We start from the raw sequence: 24,322 nt of genomic DNA on the forward strand, positions 1-24,322 counted from the left end.
TCTTCATGTTTGGTGGGTACCTAACCTCTTACTGAATGCACAGTACCAGGATTTATCTCGGTTGTAGCCAAATGTGGTACTGCTAGAGTAGTACTCGCTGGGGCAGTGTTTAAAGTCTGCATTACAAATTATATTAATGTCTATGTATATCTAGTAATTTATTGTATAAGAGGTGTGAATCCGCTACTGGCATACTTGTTGCACTGGGGTGTGGTGTTTATGTGGCTAGTTCTGGCCATGTAGGTCATTCATTACTTAGGGGGCCTAATCTGACGTGTGGGAAGGCGCTTTCAAAGCACTTTTGGTGCTATTGATAAGAAAGTGCTATTTCTAAATATGCATAAGCTCTGTGTTGTGCAAGTGCATTTGCTATAGTGTAATTGTGGAGAAAGTTTTATTTTTTTATTTGGTGCTGGAAAGGTGACCTAGGAATAGACAATTTCTGTTCTGCATGCATTGTGTCCTAAACCACAAAGCTAACATCCCCACGCTCATAAGTGGGTCTGTAAGCTAATGGATGTTGTGTGTCTCATGTTTACTGGAATTGCTACCCGTTGATGGTCCGCCATCTTTTAGATTGGTATGCTGAGAGAACAAAACACCTATTTTGGGGGTCCTTTTCATGTTCAAGCTTGAACAACCTACAGTCCAAGATAGATACTACTTATTTAGTGGAGGAGGATAGTTCCCTAATACCACAGACAACTCTGTTTAAGGTAATTAGGGTGCCTTTAGCATGCGAGCGATAGAGATACTCGGGAGATCCATTATATTAGTGCCTGACTAACGTTGCTGGTGCCATGTTGTAGGACTCTTACCATTGGGGTAAGACTGCTTGGTTTTGGGCAGCAGCACTGTCTCTCTTTTGCACAAAGTCTCATATATGTGAAAGCAGACGAATAAATGCATGATATGTTACAATACATTTATTTAAGAAACTGCATTCTATGATAAAAGGCATGAGCTGCAATTATTAAGATGAAACATAATACAGTGATGACTGTGACCATTAGAATGAAAAAGATAAACGGTCCCAACATCCTGACAAAATCATGTCCAAGGCCAAGATCAGCGAAGCTGTCGACTAAGTGGCATGTTTTCTGAGAAAGGCAGCTGATAAAATACAAAACTTCAAGCAATAGCGAGCTTTGCTAAAATAAAATAAAAAGAACAAACTAATAAATGGCACAAGCTACGAGCCTAAGAGTTAAAATAATGGTGTGTAATCTAGGTGTTAAAAAGAACCCATGACAATAGTGTTTGCTCACTGCTTTAACTGAGATGATTTTTTGTGCCCATCATCCATTATCCTGTGCCAAGATGGGACAGAGAATCTGTGCCCCATCAACAACCTCAAGTTGGTTACAGCTGCTAAGGAATAAACCAACTATCAGGGAATCATAGGATGTTTCCTGATGGAATGGATTCCAAGAAACAGCAAGAATTAGAGGATGAATCACCACTGAAGAAAAGGGTAACACACTAAGCAACATGCACTTGTATTTGATTGGTTCTCTAAAAAATGTCAAGTGTCAATCAGAATATGAGTGGATGATTAACCTGGTACAAACTGTCACAACTTCAGGATATAACCTATGCCTTATCGCAGCATAGCAGTTTACCTGTGTGTTCTTTGAAGCTCTATGTACCATCACAGGGTAAGAGCTGGGCCAGGGGAAGAATTCCTGTTACAGTACTTGTGAAGAGTCAAGGTCTGTGCTGGAAGAAGAACCCTGACCAGAGCAGAAGGTAGACTGTCAGAACAGCAAAGAACCAGGTCAAACTCCATAGGAGAGGTGGAAAGCCTAACTCCTATGGGTTTGCTGTGAAAACCTGCACCTTCAGCGAGGAGCCTGTGAAAATATGAGGATCATAGAGCTTCTGTCACTGTCTCTCAAGAATAAGTTTATTTCACTAAATCCTGGTAATGATCCCTGCCATCATGAATTGATTGTCTGATCCCAGTTTAGAAGGATCATTACATTGCAAAACTGGCTTGCTACTTCTTTGCTGATCACCTTCACTTTTATTGTAAAAGACCAACTTTGCTCTATGCATCAAAAAGAGTAAACAATCATTATTTCAACCTCAAGGGTATGACCACAACCCATCCAGAGGGTGAAGCAGTACAATCCATGACTAATCAAGCAGCCCTAGAAATGCACATAATAACTTAAATTAAATAAAAACAAAGAAGGAAAATATAAATAATTTTGTAAACAGATTAAAAAGTATTTAAAAATATCTTACCTGATATCCCACCATACCGCCTAGAACCCACTTCCGTTCACTGCTAATCCACCTGGCAATGCTGCTGGCACCTATTTTACGCGGCTGAGTAACCACGACATTGCAGTAGACAGACCGTCGAGTGCAGTGATCCAAAATAAACTGTGGTAGTTGTGTACTTTTGCCACTGCCTGTGGCACCACGCACAATCAGAACCGAGTTGTACTCTATGAGAGAAATTAACTAACAGAAAGGGAGAAACAGAGTAAACCGTATCAGTCTAGGAATTCGAAAACATACAATATTTTAAGTGTAATCATTTTTTTAACAAGTAGATCAGGAATACACTTTTGATAATTCTGCAATTACCATAAAACTAATGGATATGCTGTTCGTCCTGCCTAAGAATTTTGTCCCCAAAAAATATACATATATTTGCCTTTAATTTAGCTTTTATTTGTGGAGTAAATTTTAATTTCACAAGGATACACACACACACATCCAGAAAAATCTAACTGCAAAAGAAACATAGGTCAGAAACACAAAAGCCATAAAACAAAATACAGCAACAGTCAAAGTAAAATAAAATACTGGGTACATCTGATGAACAAACCATTGCACAGTAAGCAGGAAAGGAATGTTACCAATAGGAGGTCATGGCCAGTCCTAGAAGGCCTGAAAACTACTAAGCATCCTCTTCAGTGAGTCCCAGATTCTACCTAACCTAACTCGCCACTCATCATCAATTAAGGGCATTTCAAGAAGACCAGTTTTCAAACATTCATTCCACCAGAGCACAGAGTTTGGGGCCACCTTAGGGAGCTAGTACTAATCTCGCCAGGGATACTGTGAAAAAATAAATTCCCTCCAAGTGAGAGGAAACCGATGGAGAGTGTCCTAATAAAAGTAACTTGGGATCCAATACCACATTAGCCCAAACCAAAAAAAAAAAAAATATCATTGTGCTTCCCTATAATTGAATCCTAATAAGATTTAACTAATGATCAGACGACAAAGATATGGACTGCCTTCGCCTGCTCGGCCACACACCGCAAACATTTTGCATCTTGTCTAACAATTAATTGTATAAAGGCGATAGTGCGTAAGATCAAGATTGCTCATAAACTTAAAGCGATGAGCTTTGACCTTTGAAACTTTCAGGGACACAAAGCACGGAACGATTAGCGTGCTTAAGGACCTCTGAGGCTATCCCCACCCCAAGTTGCCTGCTCCACTTATCTGCCCTAGTCTGACAGAGGTCAGTCCTCTCCCCCACATTAGCTGAACAAATCACTTTATGGCGAGACTAATGCTTCCCTTAAGGGGACCTTTCATTTGGAATTTCAGAAAACTATTCAAGGCACAACAAACATCTCCCACTTTTATCTTACTTAAGATGTGTCAACCAGAAGGTACCAGAAAAATGCCAAATGGGAGGAAGAACCGTTGCCTCAAGATAGGGAAATGTACCACATTCAATTGGTTGCCCGAATGTAAAAAGATTGCAGTTTTGCCAACATTCCAAAAAGCTCTTGTCGAGGCAGATTAGGATTACTGCCCAAACATGAATGTTTTTTGTACAAAGTGATGTTCAGCACTATATTTTTTTATTAAAACCAGATGGAGTGATACACGTGCAAGGTCTTAAACCTAGCCCTTTTAAAATAGAATGTGTCAATAATACCGAAAGCTCCACAGTATGAACTGGTCCCAAGTTCCAAACCTCAAATGCGCCCGCCTGAATATGTTTCACCTCTAACTTCCCTAAAGATGATTTAAGGCACCAAAAAGGTCATGATATCCTAGGCACTAATCCAACAGAAGTTCTCGCTTGAAACTGAGTTCTGTTTTTTTTTCCCAGCTGCAATCTGCCAAAATTCCTGTGTGAGAAAAAAAAAAGTAAATCAACATTCACTTTCTTACCATGTCTGGATAGGAAAAACAGCAGAATTATTGTTTTCCACTATTGCAAAATACAGAAATTGGAATGTGGTAATGCCCCACCAAGTTAACACAGCATCCTCTGATAACTATCACGTGCATCCAGCTCTTTGCTGAGATTAGATTCCATAAGGGTTGCATCGTAAGGCATTAAAAAATCATGGGTGGTTGCGTCTCAGGAGTATTTTGGTAGTGCCTGAATTTCTCTGTTTTAGTTAATACCAGTTTAAACATTTTCTGCAGTATCCACTGTGGTTGGAGATTAATATTTAGTTAATATTTAGTTTGTGCTACTATGGTGGATACCTGGAGTTTGTATGGTGACAGTAATATGTTGAATCAAATGCTTTCAGATCGGTCTGTATTGCTGGGTCCTTCAAGATGTTTAGCCTAGTTTACTTTTACTTCTAAGGGAAATGTGAGGATGGTTTAAAAGTGCATTACCGAAAAATGATGCGACTCCTTTAGTAAATAAAGGGTTTAAGGGTACTCAATAGATCTATAAGTGATAACTTGAGGTCCAATTTGGACATGGTAGTCCTGAGTACTTGGAAATGTAAACAATTTATCAGGATAATTATATTGATCTGTATTTGGGCAAAGGATGGAGCTGGCCAATTTTAGCTTTGATCACTAACGAAAAGTTAGTCTGATGTAGCCTTGTCTCTTCAAGCAGATTTTTTTCTTTTGTGCATACTGGGATTAAAAAGAAACTTTTGAAGCAGATCTTCAAATGGTTATCTGCGGCTTGCAATACATTAACTGTGTTCCAGTGGTATTTTTGAAAAGGGACTTAAGGATGCCTGGTTCACAAATCAATAGTAATCGTGGAGCGGAGGTCCAAATAAGCTATTTCTCGAGGGGCGTGGCTTCGGGCGTCAAGATGGCGGTCGCACTCAGAGTGCTCTGGACCCCTCCGTCATCCGCCCATGGTTAACGCGGTCCGAATGGACAGAAAGACGCCGCTCCAGACACCCCTGTGACCCTGGGATCCCCTGGAGGGTTGGATGCGGCTAGCGAGCGGGGATCCTGTACCCCGTGCGGCGATCCGACTGATCCCGGGAGGGAAAAAGAAGATGGCGGCCGCAACGCAATACGCCCGGCTGAGGTCGGGCTGGCGGCCCCACCGGAGGTGACCGCAACGGGTCGAGGGAGCGGCGAGAATCCCCAGGGAGCCTGGGCAGTGCTCCGGCCGTGGCCCCCTGTGACCGGGGGACCAACGTGGCCCTGACCCAGAAAGAGAGCACCAGGTGAGCGGCGCTGCCCCTGCACATTGGTTTGCGGGTGCTGGCCAGGAGGCCGTGGCCCCCCACCTGTCCTGCCGGGCCCGCGGGACTGAGCTGGGGCGGCCGGGCGGAGAAAGGAGGACCGCAGCTGATGCCCCTCCTCCCGCTGTCCCTTCTGGCTCGAAGTGAAGGCCGGGCCGCGTGCAGGGTCAAGACCCGGCTGAGGGTCAAACGTGGCCCCGTGGAGACGAGGACACGACTTAAAGGCCAAAAAGGGGGGGGGAGGAGAGAGAGAGGAAGGCGGCGATAGTGGGAATCCCCATCTCCACTCCCTAATACAACAAAAGGGAGACCCAGTGGCCCGCTTTCTGCTCTCCCTCAGATCTTCAACCGGATGGGGTTCGCTGTGACCCACAACAGTGGCTGGGAGCAGACCAAGATCTGAGACACGGAGGAGAGCATCCCAAAACGGATTGAAATTTAGGACTCCGAACCACAGATAGCTTGTCCTTGTCGAAACGGGAGACTGGAAATCGGCCGCCAGCTTGAGGTGAGATGGGACCTGCCACTGAAATACTAGACCCTGGGTGTGGGGGGAGCTGGACCCTAAACTGGAACGAGCCCCTCCCCTCTGAGCGAAGAGGGTGAGGAGGGGACTGTCGGAGAGGGACCAACGACTCGGCCCTCCCGCAGAGCCGGCAAGAGATGCCTCCGCAGGGCCCAAAGGAGGGTAAAGGAAACTGGAGAATGCCCCTGAGACTATGAGCCCCCCCGACGTCCCTGCGCTGAGCGTCACGGCTGGACCACACCGTGTTGTCTTCTTCCTGGGTCCAGGACATTTGAAAGCGCACTGAAGTCTTGGGCTTGAAACGTAATACGGAGGACGCGACATATCTGACCCCCATCCCAGGTGCCACGATGGGAAAGGATAAGGCGAACAAACAACCTCCACCCTCCCAGCAAAAAATCGACCAGTTCACGACGATGACGGGCCAGCGGGGAGTGGGGGACGCGGCTAGTGGTGGTCCGGCACCGGACGGAGTGAGCGCCATTCTCCAAGCTATTCAATCATCGCAGACGGCCGTGGAGACCAAAATTGGAGAGGTGCGAGTGGATATGGGCCTCATCAGACAAGACCTTAGAAATGCAGTGAACCAAATCACCGAGGTGGAATCCAGAGTCTCTCAGAATGAAAATGACCTGTCCGACCTCAAAATCAAAGTGGCCCAGCTGCAGACCCGAACCAGCGAGCTTCACCGCCGTGCAGAGGATGCTGAGAACCGGTCAAGACGTAATAACTTGCGCTTCATCGGTTTCCCCAAGGGCATAGAGGATGACAAGGCCTCCGAGTTCCTAGAGAGATGGATCAAAACCTGGATGCCGGACCAGTCCCTCTCGCCCTTGTGTGCAGTTGAACGAGCCCACAGAGCGCTCGCACAGCGCCCTCCTCCGGGCGGCCCAAAACGTCAGATAATTGCACGATTTTTTAATTTTAAAGATAGAGACAATATCCTCAAGGAAGCGAGGCGGTCAGAAGATCTTCAATGGGAAAACCACAAAATCCTAATTTTTCCGGACTACACCCGAGAGGTCCAAACCCGCCGCAGGTCATACGAGCTTGTTAAACAAAAACTTAGGGCAATGCAACTCTCATACATGCTCCTCTTCCCCGCACGGCTCAAAGTCCTCATGGCTGGGAAAGCATACTTTTTTTAGTTCACTAGTTCGTTACTTTATTTCGGCAAATATTGCCATAAAAGTCAAGACATGAAATAAATACAACATACACATATACATTTCACAATTAAATATAAGATACAATACATACAATTAGCAAGAAATATATGGATGTCTCCATGGTTAAGCAGTACCGCATATAAAAATATAAGTAACAGTTTATAAATTAATTAAAATTAATTAAAAGCCAGAACTAAAAAAAAGTTAATTAACTTGGATCGAAGAAACAGTGCATCATATACCTATACAAGGAAGGGAAAGATCGGGCCACCTGATAAAATATTACAGTTTGTGACCAAGTCGTTTTCTAATAAGGTACACATTGAATAAGAATCTACTCGTGCCAAACACCACTAATTGTGAGGTATTAGACTGGAATATGCGCTCTGCTTCTTTGTAGGATCTAACCCCCACATATTTACAAACGGGTTTGATCCAACAATCCCTTGGTTTCTTGTATACTGGGCAAAAGAAGAGTAGATGAACAACATCTTCTTTAGCCCCTAAAGTACAGAGAGTGCACAATTCAGAACCTTTTACCCCTCTCCAATTGCATGTGTATGCATTAGTCTGTAGGACCCCATACCTAAACTGTAAGTATAGTGTTTTTGCCAGTGGAGGACAGATCTCATCCAAAAATTGTTCGAAATAAGGTGTATCTTTTATGTTCAAAAAATTCAAGGTCAAAGTACGAATCGATGAACTATGCAGTAGCTCTCCGTTGACATAAGACCAAAAGGTGTCCTTTACATATTTCTTAGTACATGTTGTCATATTCTGAGGAACTTCCCATAGGTGTGATAAACCTAATCTCTCATACCACTTAGATACATATTTTAACCAAGGGGTACTCATATGACCATCTATCTGAGTTAATTCAGTCAATCCACCCTTGTAATCACTCAACTCCGGGGTTACCCATAACCTAACCCAATACAGCAGTAGTCTTAGTAATGCTTGATAGTCTGCTCTTTTAAGGTTAATATCGAGGAAAACAGGGACTAGGGGAGTTCTTGTCGGTATTTTGAGTAGCCTTCGTACAAAGTGGTTTTCAGTTTTTCCAAAGTTATTGTTACAATAGTAGCCCCAGAGTTCAGCACCATAAAGGGCGGCCGATTGGGCCTTCGCTTTATATACTTCAAGTGCCGGTGAGATTGCTTTAGAGTAACTAGCTCCGTGTACTTTTAAAATAGGCATTGAGTTTTGTTTAAGGGATAAGATGCTTTTATCCATCTGTCCTTTCCAGGATAGGTTACTATCCAGCATTAACCCCAAATAATTAAAACTCCCTACCTGTTCCAGTTTTTGATTCTCCAAGGACAGATTATTCCTGAGGGTTTTCTTGGGGTTTATGGACATATACTTAGTTTTGGTAGGATTTATTTCTAACCCCTTCCCCACACAATACTTCTGGAAAGAATCCACCAAATTTTGCAAACCTCTCGGAGTTTGAGAAATAAGGATGGTATCATCGGCAAATAATAATGCCGTAACCGGCTCACCACCTAGCTTCGGGGAGTCATGTACACAATTCCTTAAATAGCTCGGAATATCATTAACATATAATGAGAAGAGTGTAGGTGCTAACACGCAACCTTGGCGCACACCACGGCCTACAGGTATGGCTCTTGAGGTTTCACCTTCTTTTCCCCATCTCATTTTTGCATAGTTCCCTGTGTGTAGCTTGATAAGTTCTTTAAGTAGTTCCCCAGGGACGGCCATGTTCCTTAGTGTAATCCACAACAAATTGCGAGGAACAAGATCAAAGGCGGCCCTTAGATCCACAAATGCCACATAGAGACTACCCTTCCTTATGCTTATGTACTTCCAACAGATGCACATAAACCTAAATACCTGGTCAACCGTACTGATTTTTGTTCTAAAACCAGCCTGATATTTGGTTATTATTTTAGTCTCTTCAATCCAATCTAAGAGCCTATTTAAAATGTGTCTGGCATATATCTTTTGAAAAGTGTCTATTAAACTTATTGGGCGATAATTGCTTGGATCATAGCGATCACCTTTTTTAAAAATTGTTGCAATTTCTGCCCCTTTCCATGAATCGGGGATCGGTGTGCCTGCTGCAATGGAATTACTCAGGTAATTTATATAAGGCCCCCACACATCCACATCGTATTTTAGTAGATCGCCGGGAATTTTATCAGGGCCTGGGGCTTTGCCCATTTTCACAGCTAATAAAGCCTTATTAGTTTCTTCTAGACTAAAAGATAATGGGGCGATATTCATTTCTAAGTTTGTCTCATAGTCCCCGAAGGGCAAACTCTCCTTTTTGTTAGCATAGAGCTTAGTGAAGTGATCACACCAAGTGTTTTCATCTAAAAAAATATCCTTTGTTGATCTACCCTGCTTATTTCCCTTAGCGATTAAATTCCAGAACATGCTCTGATCCCGTAACTTAGCTGCACTCAAGAGATCCTCCCAAAGACTTTCATCCCATACTTTTTTAGCTTGGGCCATAGTGTTTTTGTAGGTTAGTCTACTGCTTTTTATATCCAAACAGTTCCCAGATTTTACTGCCTGGATCAGTCTTGATTTTGCTATTCGACAATCTTTATTATACCATGGGTTCGCTGTCTCAAGATGGTTCCTTATCCTATTACCATCTTTTTTATAAATTTTACTCACTAGTGGAGGTAGTGCATCTACCAGCTTAAGATGTAAATCAAGAACACCTTGTGTTCCCACTAATGCTGACTGTAAGTCTCCTACCGTTTCAGCAAATACATTGTAAATATTTATCAGCGTCTTTTCTGTTCCCAAGATATATGGCCATCTTAGAGCACGCCTGTTATTGGTTACCTCTAGCTCCGCGACCGTGGTATTTAATAGGGTCTCTTCTTCGGATCTAATAATAAATGGTTGAGAGTCTAACCATAGTTGGAGGGGGAAATTATCACTCTCCGTCCTGTGGTCTATCTTGAAATCAGTTATTTGGTCCCATATATTCCGGGTAGCCATTACAAAGTCTATATGTGACCTGAAATTTCCCTTAAAATAGGTTGGAGCTGCTGGTCTGTCTGATCGAAATCGACCATTGCAAGCCCTTAGATCATGTACCACAGTCAACTGTAAAATCTGCAGGGCGGCTTTTGTGCTTTTAGCTGGACTTGCAGATTCTAAGGGCAAGATATCGTTAGCAGCATCTTGTTCATCAAGCAATTTTTCCAACCCCAAGACAGGCTCATATTTACAGTTCAAGTCCCCACCAACTAACACCTTTACATTATCTCCTAATGAATCTAAAAAAGAGTCCAAGAGTTCTACCACCTCTGATTCCTTGCTAGATGAGGACAGTCTATTATATATATTTATTAAATATATAGTTTCTTTCCCTCTTGTATCAATTTTAAGGCCTAGTAGGTCCGGAGAGGGGATGGATAACTGGGTGACAACTATTTCTAGAGTCACTTTAACCCAGATAACCAGCCTCCCTGAGGCTCTACCTCTAGTTGATGGAATAGCATAAGAACAGTATGTTTTATACCCCAACCTATGGGGGGTTTCTACCATCCAAGTTTCCTGTAGGAATATGATATCATAATTTTCAATATAGGAACACCATACCACGTCCGCAAGATTCCTGGCTAAGCCAGCTATATTCCAAGATATCAGTCTAATATTTGTTTTCCCTTTAACACAGGGTGAATCTAATACTATAGGTAAGTTATCTTTTTCTGCAACATCCTCTAGTTCGACTAAAGGATTTAATTATTTGCCTTGGTTATAGTTTTTACTAACATCATTAACCTCCATTGACACTGCGAGGCACTTATCAGGTACGCCCAAACTGATTACCTCGCTCAAGATAGAATAAGGGGATTTAACGCTATTTACCAATTTGACTGTCCATGAGTTTCTGGGGCTCGAAGGTACTAAGAGTTTCGGTTCTAAATGTTCTATACTCTGTTTTTGCTCCCACTTCTGGGTATATACTAACATTTCTGTGATAGATTCCCCTGCTCGTGGGAGTCAATCGTATTCATCCAAAGTACTCAGTACCGAAAATCTATTTTCAATTGGAATATAAAAATTTGTGTTCCTTCTATTAGTCAAGGGTCTGTGTTTTTTAGAAAATTCTGATGTACTGGCTAGATGTCTATAAAAATAACCCAAAGGGTGCACACCCACGTCAGACTCCTCTACATCCAGAGAAGCTGCTCTAAGAAGAACAGTCGCAACATGTTGAGGGTGCCTAAAGTTAACAATTACACAATCCCCCTTACATTTTTTCCTCGCGTTTCCGATCCATGATACCCGTCTAGTAGACAGTATATGGTCGGATAAATGTGGGGGGAAACCACAATTTTTGTTTAGCCAAGCAACTGATTTCCGCTTGAGAGAATCATGTGATTCCTCACGGAAATTCATTGCTGTTGGGTCTAAGGGAGGAACATTCGAAAGGACTATGACATATGGTTCACAATCAGGTGGGAGATTAATATGATTTGGCCTGTTCTCGGGAGTAGTGTACCTCACGGTATTGGATGGAGCTGCTTTCATATGAGAGGTACTATCCACCATACATGGTGGCTCCCTAGATTCTGGTAAACATGACCTCTGTGCTACAACCAATTGTGCAGAGTTACCAGATTGGATGGGTAGCTCAGGCTGTTTCATAGTCTGTTCCTTACATATCTTATCTAAAAGACCACCCAACCTAGATACCTCCGTAGATAACAATTCAATTTTTTCCATAAGAGGTTTAGTCATATGGTCTAGTTTTTCCTCAAATAGCTTAGCGATGTGACCCAAGAGATCACAATTCACATTGTCCTTATTAATTATAATCTCGTTATTAGCTACATTACTTCTATGACCATATTCTGTTGTTGGTTTAAGATGCATGTTCCCCTGCTTTATTTGCGTTTTTCTGCATTTTCTAACAGCTCTCTTGGGAGGAGAGTGAGACAATACAGATTCACTCGGGGGGGTCCAATGGGTCTTGAATTGGTGGTTCTAAAACTAAGGACAAAATGGCCGAGTTTTCCAAAGGGAAAGCTTCAGTATTAGGGGGATCCGTCATAATAGAACCGCTACCATCGCCTACAGAGGAAAAGATTTCTGAGGTGGACTCCTTCCCTAAGGATTTCCTTTTATCAATATTTATCTTGCTCACCATTTTAACTAAGTAATTATCCAGGGTGGAAATATTTTTAGCCATTCTACACCACCCTCACGTATATAACAACCACTACTAGTATTGATAAAATACTCAATGGACTGTCTAGTATTTTATAGCCCTGCCCTACACAGAGCTTTTATATCGCAACAAAGTGTAGGGCACCTACATATATCAACAATAACACAGAACAGCAAGTGTATATGACCCAAAAGGCACAGTAACTTAATTAGGTAGAGCCCAAGTACACAACTTACTAAAGCGTTAAAATAGAAGCAGTTAACAGAAGCAGTTAACAGCTTAGCGAATTGGCCCAACCCGACCCCTTCCGGCCCCCTAACGGCTACACAACGGCCCGCCCTTTACCTGCGCTTAGCCCGGTGCGGCCCGCGCACGGACCCGCTCAGCCACGGGCAGGACCAGTTTAATAGCGCCTTCGTGCACGCAAGATGCGTTGGTTCCGCTAAGGGGACCTAGGTAGTGTAGTCCCGTCCTGTCCCGTCAAACGCTCCCCCCACACAGCGGTCGCGATGTCAGGCGACGGCGGAGGGGAGACGTGGAGGCCAACAGAAGGAACAGCAGTCCCGAGGACCACAGGGGCACGCAGGTAAGCAGCACGATGCAGGCGTAGGTAAATTAACTGTAGTCTCTGACTTGGCCTTGTGACAGAAGCGACCAACCAAGACGTTTCCAGTTCCGTTGTTTTTTTAAAAAAGAGAGGTGTGGAAGGAGACTTTAGGTTTTAGATACCCCAAAAGCGAGAGTGGAGACAGTTCCAAATGAGTGAGAACGACAAGCTAATAGGCTATAGTTTCAACCAGACTGCGCCTTTTAAAATGGGGTAATTATTAATTGTGCAAGCCAGGTTAACACCAACCCAGCTAAAAGTAGTTAAACAATCTAGCAGAAAATGATGTGTGTAGAGAGCACTTTGCCGAGGGGTAACAATCTATTTAAGTATAAGTTAGAATTAAAAAAGGAGAAAGATAAGAAAAAGAATGAATAAAAAAAAATAGATTGTCACTTAGTTGTCCCGTGTGTAGTAGCTCCTGAGATGTTCCTGCTCTTGATATCCCAACAGAGGCTGGAGGCGAATCCCGAAGTTCCCAAAAAGACACTGCTGGCCGGGTCAGGAAGGACAATGGTTCTTCGTTCCAGTAAGTATTTAGCTTTTCTTTGTGAGCTGGGGCCCTCAGAGGGCAAGTGAAAGGGGGGGGGCCCCAGCCCAGCCTCTTCCGGGCAAGGCGGGCCCGCCCTTGGCCCGGGCTTCGCCCAGGCGCCGCCCGCGCGCGTCCCGCGTGGCGGGAGCGCGAGTTAAATTTAAAGGGCTCCTGCCCTTTCACAGCAGCAGCAGCAGAGTGGTTCCCCCGGTCTCTGGCGGCAAAAGCGCTTCCCGCGACGGCGGGAGCGCAAGTTAAATTTAAAGGGCTCCTGCCCTTTCACAGCAGCAGCAGCAGAGTGGTTCCCCCGGTCTCTGGCGGCAAAAGCGCTTCCCGCGACGGCGGGAGCGCGAGTTAAATTTAAAGGACTCCTGCCCTTTCACAGCAGCAGCAGCAGAGTGGTTCCCCCGGTCTCTGGCGGCAAAAGCGCTACTTTTTTTAATCACCAGAGGAGGCATGGGACTGGCTAACAGAAGAGGGCGTCGGACCCCAAAAGGGTCCCCCGAGAACCACTGGGAAAGCCCCGCGTATTGAACCCTCCCCTTCGGGAGCGCCCCGGAGGAGCCGGCGGCGCACCAGATCCCGGAGGGGTAGGCGGAGGGACCCGGATACTCCTGCAGACATTGAGGCAGCCCAGGACTCTGGCCCACAGACAGAGAACATCTCTGATGCCCTCCCGGGGCCTCGGACGTCGGCCCAGACGGCGGAGGACGGTCGCTTGAGTCAATCTCCGGTGCTCGGCTGACATGACGTGTGTGGCCCCCTTCGATGGACGCGGGGGGGGACTCGCCGCGCTTGGCTTGCTCGGGCGGACCCCGGAGGGGCTGCCATTGATGACACCGAAGACTTCCTAATGTATGGTGTCTAAAGCTCGATTTGTGACCGTTAATTGCAATTTATCCGAGTGAAAGGAGGGGTCCACCACTCCACCCCAATAACAGCTCTATTGGCTGTCTGGTTCTGGTTGGGTATTTGGGCGACAGATGCTTCCGGGGTGGGAGTATGGGGTGGGGGGGGTTGTGGGGGGGGGGTTGTTTGAATTAGGTTTAGAGGGCAACGAGTTAGTTAGCCTGGTTTGTAATTTTAAGGTTCCACCGATATGTTTGAAATGGTCGTCCCTAGGCCCGCAGCCGCACACTCAACATTGTATGACACCTGCACAACCCACGCTTGGCCCTCAATGACCCAAGTCCTCTCCTGGAATGCAAACGGCTTATTAGACAAGATCACGAGGTCAGCAGTATTTAACACTCTCCGTAGATACTCCCCCTCAGTGGTCCTCCTGCAGGAGACCCACCTCCTCTGATCCAGATGCCCCATGCTTGCGCGAGGAGGATACGATAGAGTATACCATGCGGGATTCTCCAGAGGCTCTAGAGGAGTGGTCATCCTGCTCCATCGATCTCTACCCATGGTGATCACAGCCACGCAGTCTGACCCGCAGGGTAGATTTGTTGTAGTCACAGGGACTCTTCAGGGGTCCCGATAAACCTTGTGAGCGCCTACGCTCCTCCGTCAGGTCTTGATGCCTTCCTACTTTCGCTTCACCGAGTGACTACAGGACTTCCCCAAGGGACCACCCTACTGGGAGGCGACTTTAATGCGGTTCTTGACCCCAATCTGGATGTGTCTGGGGGGATCACCGCTAGTAGATCCAATCTGGCACCCCAGGGAACACCAATACACACATACATTGGCTGCCCACCAGACGCAATCCAGAATAGACCTTGTGTTCATGCCCGCCTTGGACTTCTCAAACATCACAGGGGCGGAGATTCTCCCTCGGGGGGTCTCGGACCATGCGCCAATACGTGTCCGACTGGGCGGAGCAGATCCCACCAGGCGGCCTATGTGGCGCCTGAATGCATGGCATCTACAGGACAAAGACTAGACGCAGGAGATCAGGAATCTCCTTAGTCAATATTTTGAATTAAACGTGGGATCGGTTCGATCTCCAGGAATAATATGGGCCGCGTGTAAAGCCACTCTTAGAGGGCATGCCAAACATATCCTTCGATCCCGTGAGCGAGACCAGAACTCCCAGATCTCTGAGCTGGAGACCAAGGCCCTAAGACTGGAACGCCAGCACGTGAACTTGGCATCGGCCTCTATCATGAGACAGCTGACTAGGGTGAGAGAGGATATCAAACACATAATGCTGGATTCGGCCAAGCACATGTGGAGAGCCTCAGCAGCCCGAATTTATGGATGGGGGGATAAAAACGGGAAGCTGCTGCATTGGCTGGCCACCCGCCCCATGGCCAACAGAATTATACCCGAGATTTTAGAGGACTCGGGCTCCCTTGTCAAAACATCTGTGGAAATTGCACATAGTTTCGCCTCCTACTATACCCGCCTATATGCCAAACACCCCCGTCCCGCTATTGAGAGAGAGACCCCCCTGCTAAACGATATTACCCTTCCCGGGGTGTCCCCGGAGGCGAGAGATAGGTTGGAGGAGGCCATTGGTCTCGCAGAGATCTGCAATGCAATATCTGGTCTGGCATCGGGCAAAACCCCAGGCCCTGACGGTTTCCCAGCAGAATTATATAGTAAATGCAGCGACATTCTGGGTCCCCATTTGCTTAACATGTACCAAGAAGCTGAAAACCGAGGCCGCTTCCCTACTGAGATTGACCAAGCGACAATTGTAGTGATCCCCAAAACTCAACCCCCATCACGACACTGCTCGGCGTACCGGCCCATCTCGCTTCTAAATGTTGAAATCTAGGTGCTCTCCTCGATCCTTGCCTCCAGACTGAAGGAGGTAATGCCCACACTGATACATCCTGAGCAGTGTGGTTTCATGCCCACCCGTAGTACTAGGCACTGCATCAGGCGGTTACATCTGGTCCTGGTGCACCACAAAACTTTTTTCTCGAACAGGTCCTACAAAAAAACGGGCTCGGGCCCAAATTTCGAGGACTAGTGAACTCCTATATTCTAACCCGACTGCCCGAGTCAGAGTGAGCGGATTGGTTTCCGACCCATTCCCCATTGGCCGTGGAACTCGACAGGGATGCCCGCTATCCCCCTACTCTTTGCGCTAATAATAGAACACTTGGCGATACAACTGAGGGGTGGCCCACTGATTGAGGGCTGGCGCTGGCCCTCCGGTTCGGAGGACCGAGTGGCATTATACGCTGACGATGTTCTCCTGTATATCTCTAACCCACCCAAGAGCGGCCCCGCGTTCTAGAGATCCTGGGCCTTTTTGCGGAAGCTTCGAGACTGATCCTGAACCCAGCCAAGTCCCTGCTGATTCCCCTGCATCGCTCTCGCGACTGTATAGACTGGCAACGAAACATCCCAGTACGAAGGAACAGCTTCAAATACTTAGGAGTACATATTTCACTTCTTCCTGAGTTGGCTTGGGAACTTAAAATTACGCCACTAACAAAGAAAATCAAGACCGATCTCTTGCGCTGGAGGGCCCTCCCCCTGAATCTGCTTGGCAGAATAGCGCTGTACAAGATGATGATCCTTCCCAGGCTCCTCTACCTTCTGCAGAACTTTCCACTTCCCGTCCCCATGAGATGTTTCGGGGAGATGGACTCCTTAGCGCGCCAAATTATATGGGGCGGCACTCGCTCACGATTGGCGCTCAAAACTTGTCAGAGACACATATACGACGGTGGCTTGGGCATGTCCAATATCCAATACTATTATCTTGCGATGCACGTGCTCGTAATTAATGACTGGATGGGGGGTGGGTGGACAGATCCCGCATATCAACTAGAACTACAGACAATGGGCTACCCGCGGATCTTTGGCGCCCTATACTGGAACCCGATCCCCCGAGATGTCCCAGATGTGACCAAAGTGGTATTACAGGGATGGCGGACGGCCCAGAAGTTGACGGGTGGTGGAGACGTCTTACCCAGCAGACCCCGCTATGGCATGGGAGGCAGTTGGTACATGTGGCGGGCCTGGAGGGTTTTCAGAACTGGGATAACATAGGTATCTCCACTCTGGGTGATATCTGGGGAGGGTCACATATGCGGTCCTTCCAGGATCTTCAGAAACACTACTCTTTAAATAAGACACAGTTCCACCGGTATCTTCAGCTATGCCATGCCCTACTAGTACATATACAGGCAGGGGACACCATACCCGAACATAGCCCCATGGAAGCAAAGGCATTGATGGGAGACCTGGGCAGGGGAGGTGTTTCCCAGATATATCGCACCCTAATCACCGCCGCTGCGGGCTCCCTGGGAGGGCTTCGCCAAAGATGGGAGGAATGGGTGGGCCCCATGGAGGAGACGGACTGGGCAGAAGCACTGATGGCCCCACGTTCCCTTACAATGGCCACTCGCTTCTGATTAATACAAACCTACTTTCTTCATACTGCCTATCTCACGCCCACCAAATTACACAGAGCGGGCCTCTGCCCCTCAGCGGAGTGCCCCCACTGCGGGAGCCCCGCAGCTGATTTCTTCCACATGGTATGGGCTTGCCCAACCATAGCGACTTACTGGGAAGCGGTAGTGCAGGAGGTCTCTGGGGTCTTAGAAGAAGATATAAAGAGGGTGCTGTTGCCTCTCCTTCTAGGGGTCATGGGAGACACTGGGCTGCGAAGAGCAGATCGGACCTTCCTAGGGGTGGCATGTCTAGTAGCCAAGAGGGATATAGTGGCGGATTGGAAGGCCAGGAATGCACCGACACTGGTTAAATGGAGACGGGGGGTGGACTGGTGTGCGCAGCGAGAAAAACTTGTACATGAGGCCAGAGGATGTTTAAGTAAACATAATAAGATATGGGGGAAATGGGAGGCCATGGCAGGCTTCTAGGTTCTAGATTGTGTATAACAGTTATCAACAATGTGTTGCTGGGGACTTCGGACTCGACCATTGTTTGATGCCCGTTGGCATCATTTTAAATTGTACGTATCATTGTTTCATGCAAAATCAATAAATACTCTTTATCAAAAAAATAAGCTATTTCTCTATCTGTTGGGTCTGTAATAAATAGTGAAATCTGTAACCAATAAGCACTGATTACCACATAGAAGCACATAAAATACTGTCAAGGAGTGAACACTGAATTTCTTTCTAGATTCAGTCTTCAGTTCATGAAGAAAGATCAACACCTCCCAATATCCAATGTTGCCACCTTGCACTTTGCACATACACATAAATGGTGTCAAGTAAATCTGTAAGTGTGTTACATTCAGGAGGACATTCAGGAGGAAAAAGATACAGAGGGAAGAAAAAAACCTCCTTGAAAATATGGGTATTTCTTGATTGACGATAACTGATGATGCAGGAGCTAACAAGCAAAGGCCCAAAGATGTCCTGAAATCAGGGTTCTTAAAGAGTCCAGCATAAGGTCTTCCAAAAGAAAAAAGAAAAAAAATCAGACACCGATAGACTTCAAAAAGGATGATGAATGTGAGAAAAATATGGGAGTTTTGTGATGCACTCGTCTAACCTAAGCAAGCTTATACATAGATTACGCAGGAAATTACATCACAGAAATAAACACTGGGAAGGCGATCAACTTCGATATGAATTAATTTAAGACTAAACTTACTGACTCCTTGATGAGAATGAAGGTTTCCAGAGATTGCCAGCATGAGAAGAAGTACCTTCCTGTTTGACCACCTTTGTTATGTTATATTTATTTGTAGTGTGCATGCCTCAACCAGGACTTTACTCTGATGTTGATGGCAGGAGATAGGTAGGCCAGGCCAGCGACAAAATAAGATGATGAGCAGGTCTTCAGTTTCTTGCTGAATTCAAGAACTGAGTAGGTGGCTCTGATATTCAGAGGTAGGTAGTTCCAGGCTTTGGGCGTGAGGTAGGAGAAGGCACGCCAGCCAGATTTGGTTCTGTGTATGTAGTGGATGTGCATGAGTAGGAGTTTAGCTGAGTAGAGGTGGTAGGTACATTTGTGGAAATGTATGCAGTTGTTGAGATAAGTAGGGCCAATGTTGTGCAAAGCTCTGTGTACGTGCATGCAAAATTTGACAAGTGGACGTCTGTGGTCTGGGAGCCAGTGGAATTCTTTGAAGTTCGGGGTCATATGGGTGCAAGGGAGTAGTCTGAGCGCGACTTTGGCTACTGTTTTTTTTTTTTTTTTTTAATGGCCTGAAGTCTTCTGGCCATATGTGCATAGATTCCGACATACAGCATGTTGGTCTGTATTCCATTTGTGGTGATGAGGGCTTATGTACCAATGCTGCAATGGTGGCGAGGAGCCCTTTGAAAATCTTTTTTAGTATCCTGAGTGTCTGGAAGCAGAAGGCGGAGGCTGGGTTCAATTGGCCAGGAACAGTGAGCTGGTTGTTGATTACTATTCTGAGGTTCTTTGCATGAGTCGCTGGGTGGGATGTAGGTCAGGGTTCAGCATGTCACCAAGTGGAGTTCTAATAGAGAAGTGTCTTTGCCGAACATTACCACTACCGTTTTTTCAGCATTGGGCTTGAGATAGGCTTATTATGTACTCTTAGGTTTTGCGACTTTTTTGTTATGTTTGATAAGAGTAAACTTGTCATAAATATTTAGATTTCTTTTAATTGTGAAAAGAGGTAGCTCTTGGAATTGTTTTAGTCCAGAGATGACGTTTCAATTTCTTCTAATCATGTTGATCAAGTTTGTCACTCCTTTAAAGGTAGCAACACAAACTAGTTAGTCCATATCCTCCTTTTCTTTGGGTTGCAACAGATATCCCCTTGATGTATACCACACGTTTGTTGGCTCTCCTTAGTAACTTTCTAGTGCACTCTCTGTCCTGTAAAGTCATGCTCCAGTTACATATTAAGTACTTGCCCCAAAGGTTCAGAGCCTTGGAAAGTTCTGAGCCTTGGGATGAACAACAGATAAGGTCCAGCTGTCTCAAGTGTCTTTTACCCCCTTTCCATTATCACTTTGTCTTCACTGTAGAAACATAAATGGCTTAATAATGGCCTTTTACAATGGCTTTCTTTAATAGTATCGTAATTGCAATGCACAGGGAGACGCACTCTTTACATTAAAATAAATACAATAACGAGTGCTGCATATGCGGTATACTGTACTGCTTAGCATCAGATCTGCTTATCTGACTTGGACTGGTCAGCAAAGCATGTTAGCGAACAAGTCTCCACATGTTTAAAGCACATTAAGGCACTTCAACAACAGATGGTGAGAGTGGGCCTTCCGCAAGAGCCTTAAAATTCACTTAGGCATCGATCACTGCTTTGCTTCTTCCATCTGCACCTCTAGTCCCAGTCTCTCTGGTGCCCCAGCCAGTCAAAAACCTCTCTGGCTCCCAAAATTCCCAAAATCAACCCACTGCCACCTCCGCATTCGCAGTGTCATACAAAGCAAGATTGGAGCAACAGAGATGCCTCTTACGTCTTCTCTGTGCTGACACTAGCCCAAAGGGCCCACAACAATCTGCCAAATGGGTCTCTACTTGTGAGATTCAGTTCAGGAGTAGATGGCAAATGACGTGCCTCTTTTCTATCTTGATATTTTGTGCATATTTTTAATCAAATCTATGATCTCAGACAGGATTATGAACAGATTTATTACGGACACTTAGAGTCCAAGATAATTACATCTTTTTGGCCTTCTTGCCAGCCTCCCACGCAGCAGGTAACTGACTGCAACAAACTGTTACGCATCCAGAGCAAGAGATCAAACGAGTCAAGTAATTTCTCCTCAACGGAAAATGTAGTTACAGGGGCCCATTCTTGTTTCTCCTGCTTGCACGGGCTCCACAGAACTCAGCATACTACATATACACACATCAAGTCAGCAGAAAGTTGTGGCTCTGTGCAATGTAACTCGCATCTCAGTATATGTTGATTATGTTCTCTATTTGATAGATTCTTAAAGTGACCCCTCTGAAGATGTAGCAGTATTTGTTTTGATAGGTGACCTCAAAGGGCTCACAGATAACTGGAATAATTCATACAGCGTTTCTTCTTCATTCTGTTCTGTCTAATCCTGTTGCTTACTCCAAGATACTCAACAACGGTGGGTACCGGTCCAGTTTTAATATATGGGGATAAGGATATATCAAACACTTTGAGGTACGCTCCAAGATGGAAGCCTCAATCCACATCTGCACTCTGGGTTCTCTCTCCTTCATTTAGCACTTACTATCAAATGGTTATGTTGCCACGAACCTATACTCCTTTGTTCATCTTCTACTGGTACTTTAAAGTCACGTTTATCTTCTCGCGAAAGTTGCTTATAGAACTGGTGTGGAAAAGGGAGAGAAAAAGGGTCACAATATGAAAGTTGGTGTTGCCACCATGTGAGTGCCATCTGCGAGTCTCTGACTTTGACTGGTACTACCTTATGGCCCTGTTCCAGTGACTGGTACATGATAAGCACAGGGACACAAGTTATTTTGAAACAGCCCTCTTCCCCCTCTCCTTGTACAAGAGTCGTTCTGAGAGGGAACTTCCCACACAATATCTTCCCCACAAAGGTTCATTTTGCATGTGATTCTCAAAGAGTATTAAGGCAGTGTATGCTTTCAAATATGCCATTGTGGTGCCTGTCGGGGTTTGGATGTGCTGTCCTAAAGGTGAACGAAGCGTTGGGGCTACAGATGAGCAGCAGTACAATTGAAGAACTGGATTAAGTTATATCTTGCTCACAATCAAGTAACTGAGTAAGATGTATGGTCTTTCACCTTGGCCATTTTTAATGTATGGTTATCTTGTGGTATACTAAGCATGCAGAACGCAAGACACAGCAACTGAGTTAGGAAATAAGGAATGATTGGAAGGGAATAACAATTGTATACAGCGATAAGGACTGCACTTGACACTGTACAACATGACTTGAGGGCATAATGGGAGAGTCACGTGACTGAGGCTCTGTCATCGGGAATGACTCCCTGTTAAGGTGTATATCACTCAAGTGCCTGGATATGCTTGTTTTAAACATTTACAGTTTACCTATGACCATCAAGATCATCTCAGCACCATGCATCTATGTCTGGTGAATGCCCTAGATGTTATTCTGATTAAATTTAATTTTATCATACGGTTGGGACTTCTCACACACTGAAGCCTCTTCGGAGTAAAGCTACTGCAAAAATGACTTCAATAACTAAAAAAAAAAGGGTCTATTTAAGTCTGTCATCTGCTTACGGAGCATCATCCCAACATTAAAGAAAGAAAGAGTATAAATCTACTGAATTGAAAAATGGTTGTGGCAAAATGTACCATGCGCGTGACCTGGAAGTCTGCAACTGTCCCAAATATGGCTAACTGGATAAGTGATGTCACCATGAGGGTGGTGACAGTGTATTGTGACCTCGCATGGATAAGAGATCTTCTCAACTTGGACTATTTGACAAGTATACACTGCGGTATACTGTATTAACCCCTTCGCTGCCAGACCTTTTCCCCCTCAGGTGGCAGGCCTTTTTTTGGCTATTTGGGGCAGTTCACGCTTAGGCCCTCATAACGTTTTGTTCACATAAGTTACTCACACCAAATTAGCGTCCTTTTTTCCCAACATCCTAGGGATTCTAGGGGTACCAAGAGTTTGTGGGTTACCCTGAAGGAGACCAAGAAATTGGCCAAAATAAAACGAAAATTTCGTTTTTTTCACCCAAAAAAAGGGGGAAAAAGGGCTGCAGAAGGCTTGTGGTTTTATCCTTGAAAACGGCATCAACAAAGAGTTTGCGGTGCTAAAATTACCATCTTCCCAGCTTTCAGGAACAGGCAGACTTGAATCAGAAAACCCAATTTTTCAACACAATTTTAGCATTTTACTGGGACATACCCCATTTTTACTATTTTTGTGCTTTCATCCTCCTCCCAGTTAGTGACAGAAATGGGTGTGAAACCAATGCTGTATCCCGGAAAGCTAAACATTTCTGAAAAGTAGACAATTCTGAATTCAGCAAGGGGTAATTTGTGTAAATCCTACAAGGGTTGCCTACAGAAAATAACAGCTGCAATGAAAAAAATATTGAAATTGAGGTGAAAAAAACCCCAGCAATTTTTCTCCACATTTCACTCTTTTTCCTGTGATGTCAGATTTTTGAAAGCAATATACCGTTACGTCTGTTGGACTCTTCTGGTTGCAGGGATATATAGGGCTTGTAAGTTCATCAAGAAACTAGGTACCCAGAGCCAATAAATGAGCTGCACCTTGCAATGGGTTTTCATTTTATACTGGGTATTCACCAATTCATTTGGTGAAATATAAAAAGTGAGAAATAGGTATCAAGAAAAACTTTGTATTTCCAAAATAGGCACAAGATAAGGTGTTGAGAAGCAGTGGGTATTTGCACATCTCTGAATTCCGGGGTGCCAATACTAGCATGTGACTTACAGAGCATTTCTCAAATAGATGTCTTTTTTACACACTGTCTTACTTTTGGAAGTAAGAAATGTAGAGAAAGACAAGGGGCATTAGCACTTGTTTTGCTATTCTGTGTTTCCCAAAGTCTCCCGATAAAAATGGTACCACACTTGCATGGGTAAGCTTAATGCTCGCGACAGGAAACGCAACTTGAACACATCACATTTTTACATTGAAATCGGACGTATTTTTTGCAAAGTGCCTAGCTGTGGATTTTGGCCTCTAGCGCAGGCAGCACCTAGGGAAACCTACCAAACCTGCACATTTTTTAAAACTAGACACCTAGGGGAATTAAAAATGGAGTGACTTGAGGGGCTCACGCCAGGTTCTGTTACCTAGAATCCTTTGCAAACCTCAAAATTTGGCCAAAAAAACACTTTTTCCTCGCATTTCGGTGACAAAGTGCAGCCCTCACCATTCCAAGTGGGAAGGTTTTGAGAGTTATCAAGCTCTCATGGCCCAAATGTAAAACCAAAACCCAAAATAATCATATGTTCTCTTGCTTGCCGTTGGATAAGATGTTTTAGTGTGTGGGGGAAGAGCTGAAAGATTGTTACCCCCTTCAGC

General features: G+C 45.0%; 2 protein-coding genes across 2 annotated transcripts in view; one reads left to right on the forward strand and one right to left on the reverse strand.

Annotated features, from left to right (window-relative positions):
* Nucleotides 1-24,322, reverse strand: part of TDRD9 (tudor domain containing 9) — a 2,107,755-nt gene that overhangs the window by 1,669,888 nt on the left and 413,545 nt on the right. Inside the window, exon 4 of the mRNA XM_069207577.1 lies at nucleotides 2,251-2,472. Coding sequence (XP_069063678.1) covers nucleotides 2,251-2,472 — 222 coding nt within the window. The remainder of the gene's footprint in view (nucleotides 1-2,250; nucleotides 2,473-24,322) is intronic.
* RD3L (RD3 like) overlaps nucleotides 1-24,322 on the forward strand; it is a 661,792-nt gene that overhangs the window by 320,191 nt on the left and 317,279 nt on the right. The gene's annotated exons all lie outside the window — the stretch shown is intronic.

Source organism: Pleurodeles waltl, chromosome 9 (genome assembly GCF_031143425.1).
Source record: "Pleurodeles waltl isolate 20211129_DDA chromosome 9, aPleWal1.hap1.20221129, whole genome shotgun sequence".
Taxonomy (NCBI): Eukaryota; Metazoa; Chordata; class Amphibia; order Caudata; family Salamandridae; genus Pleurodeles; species Pleurodeles waltl.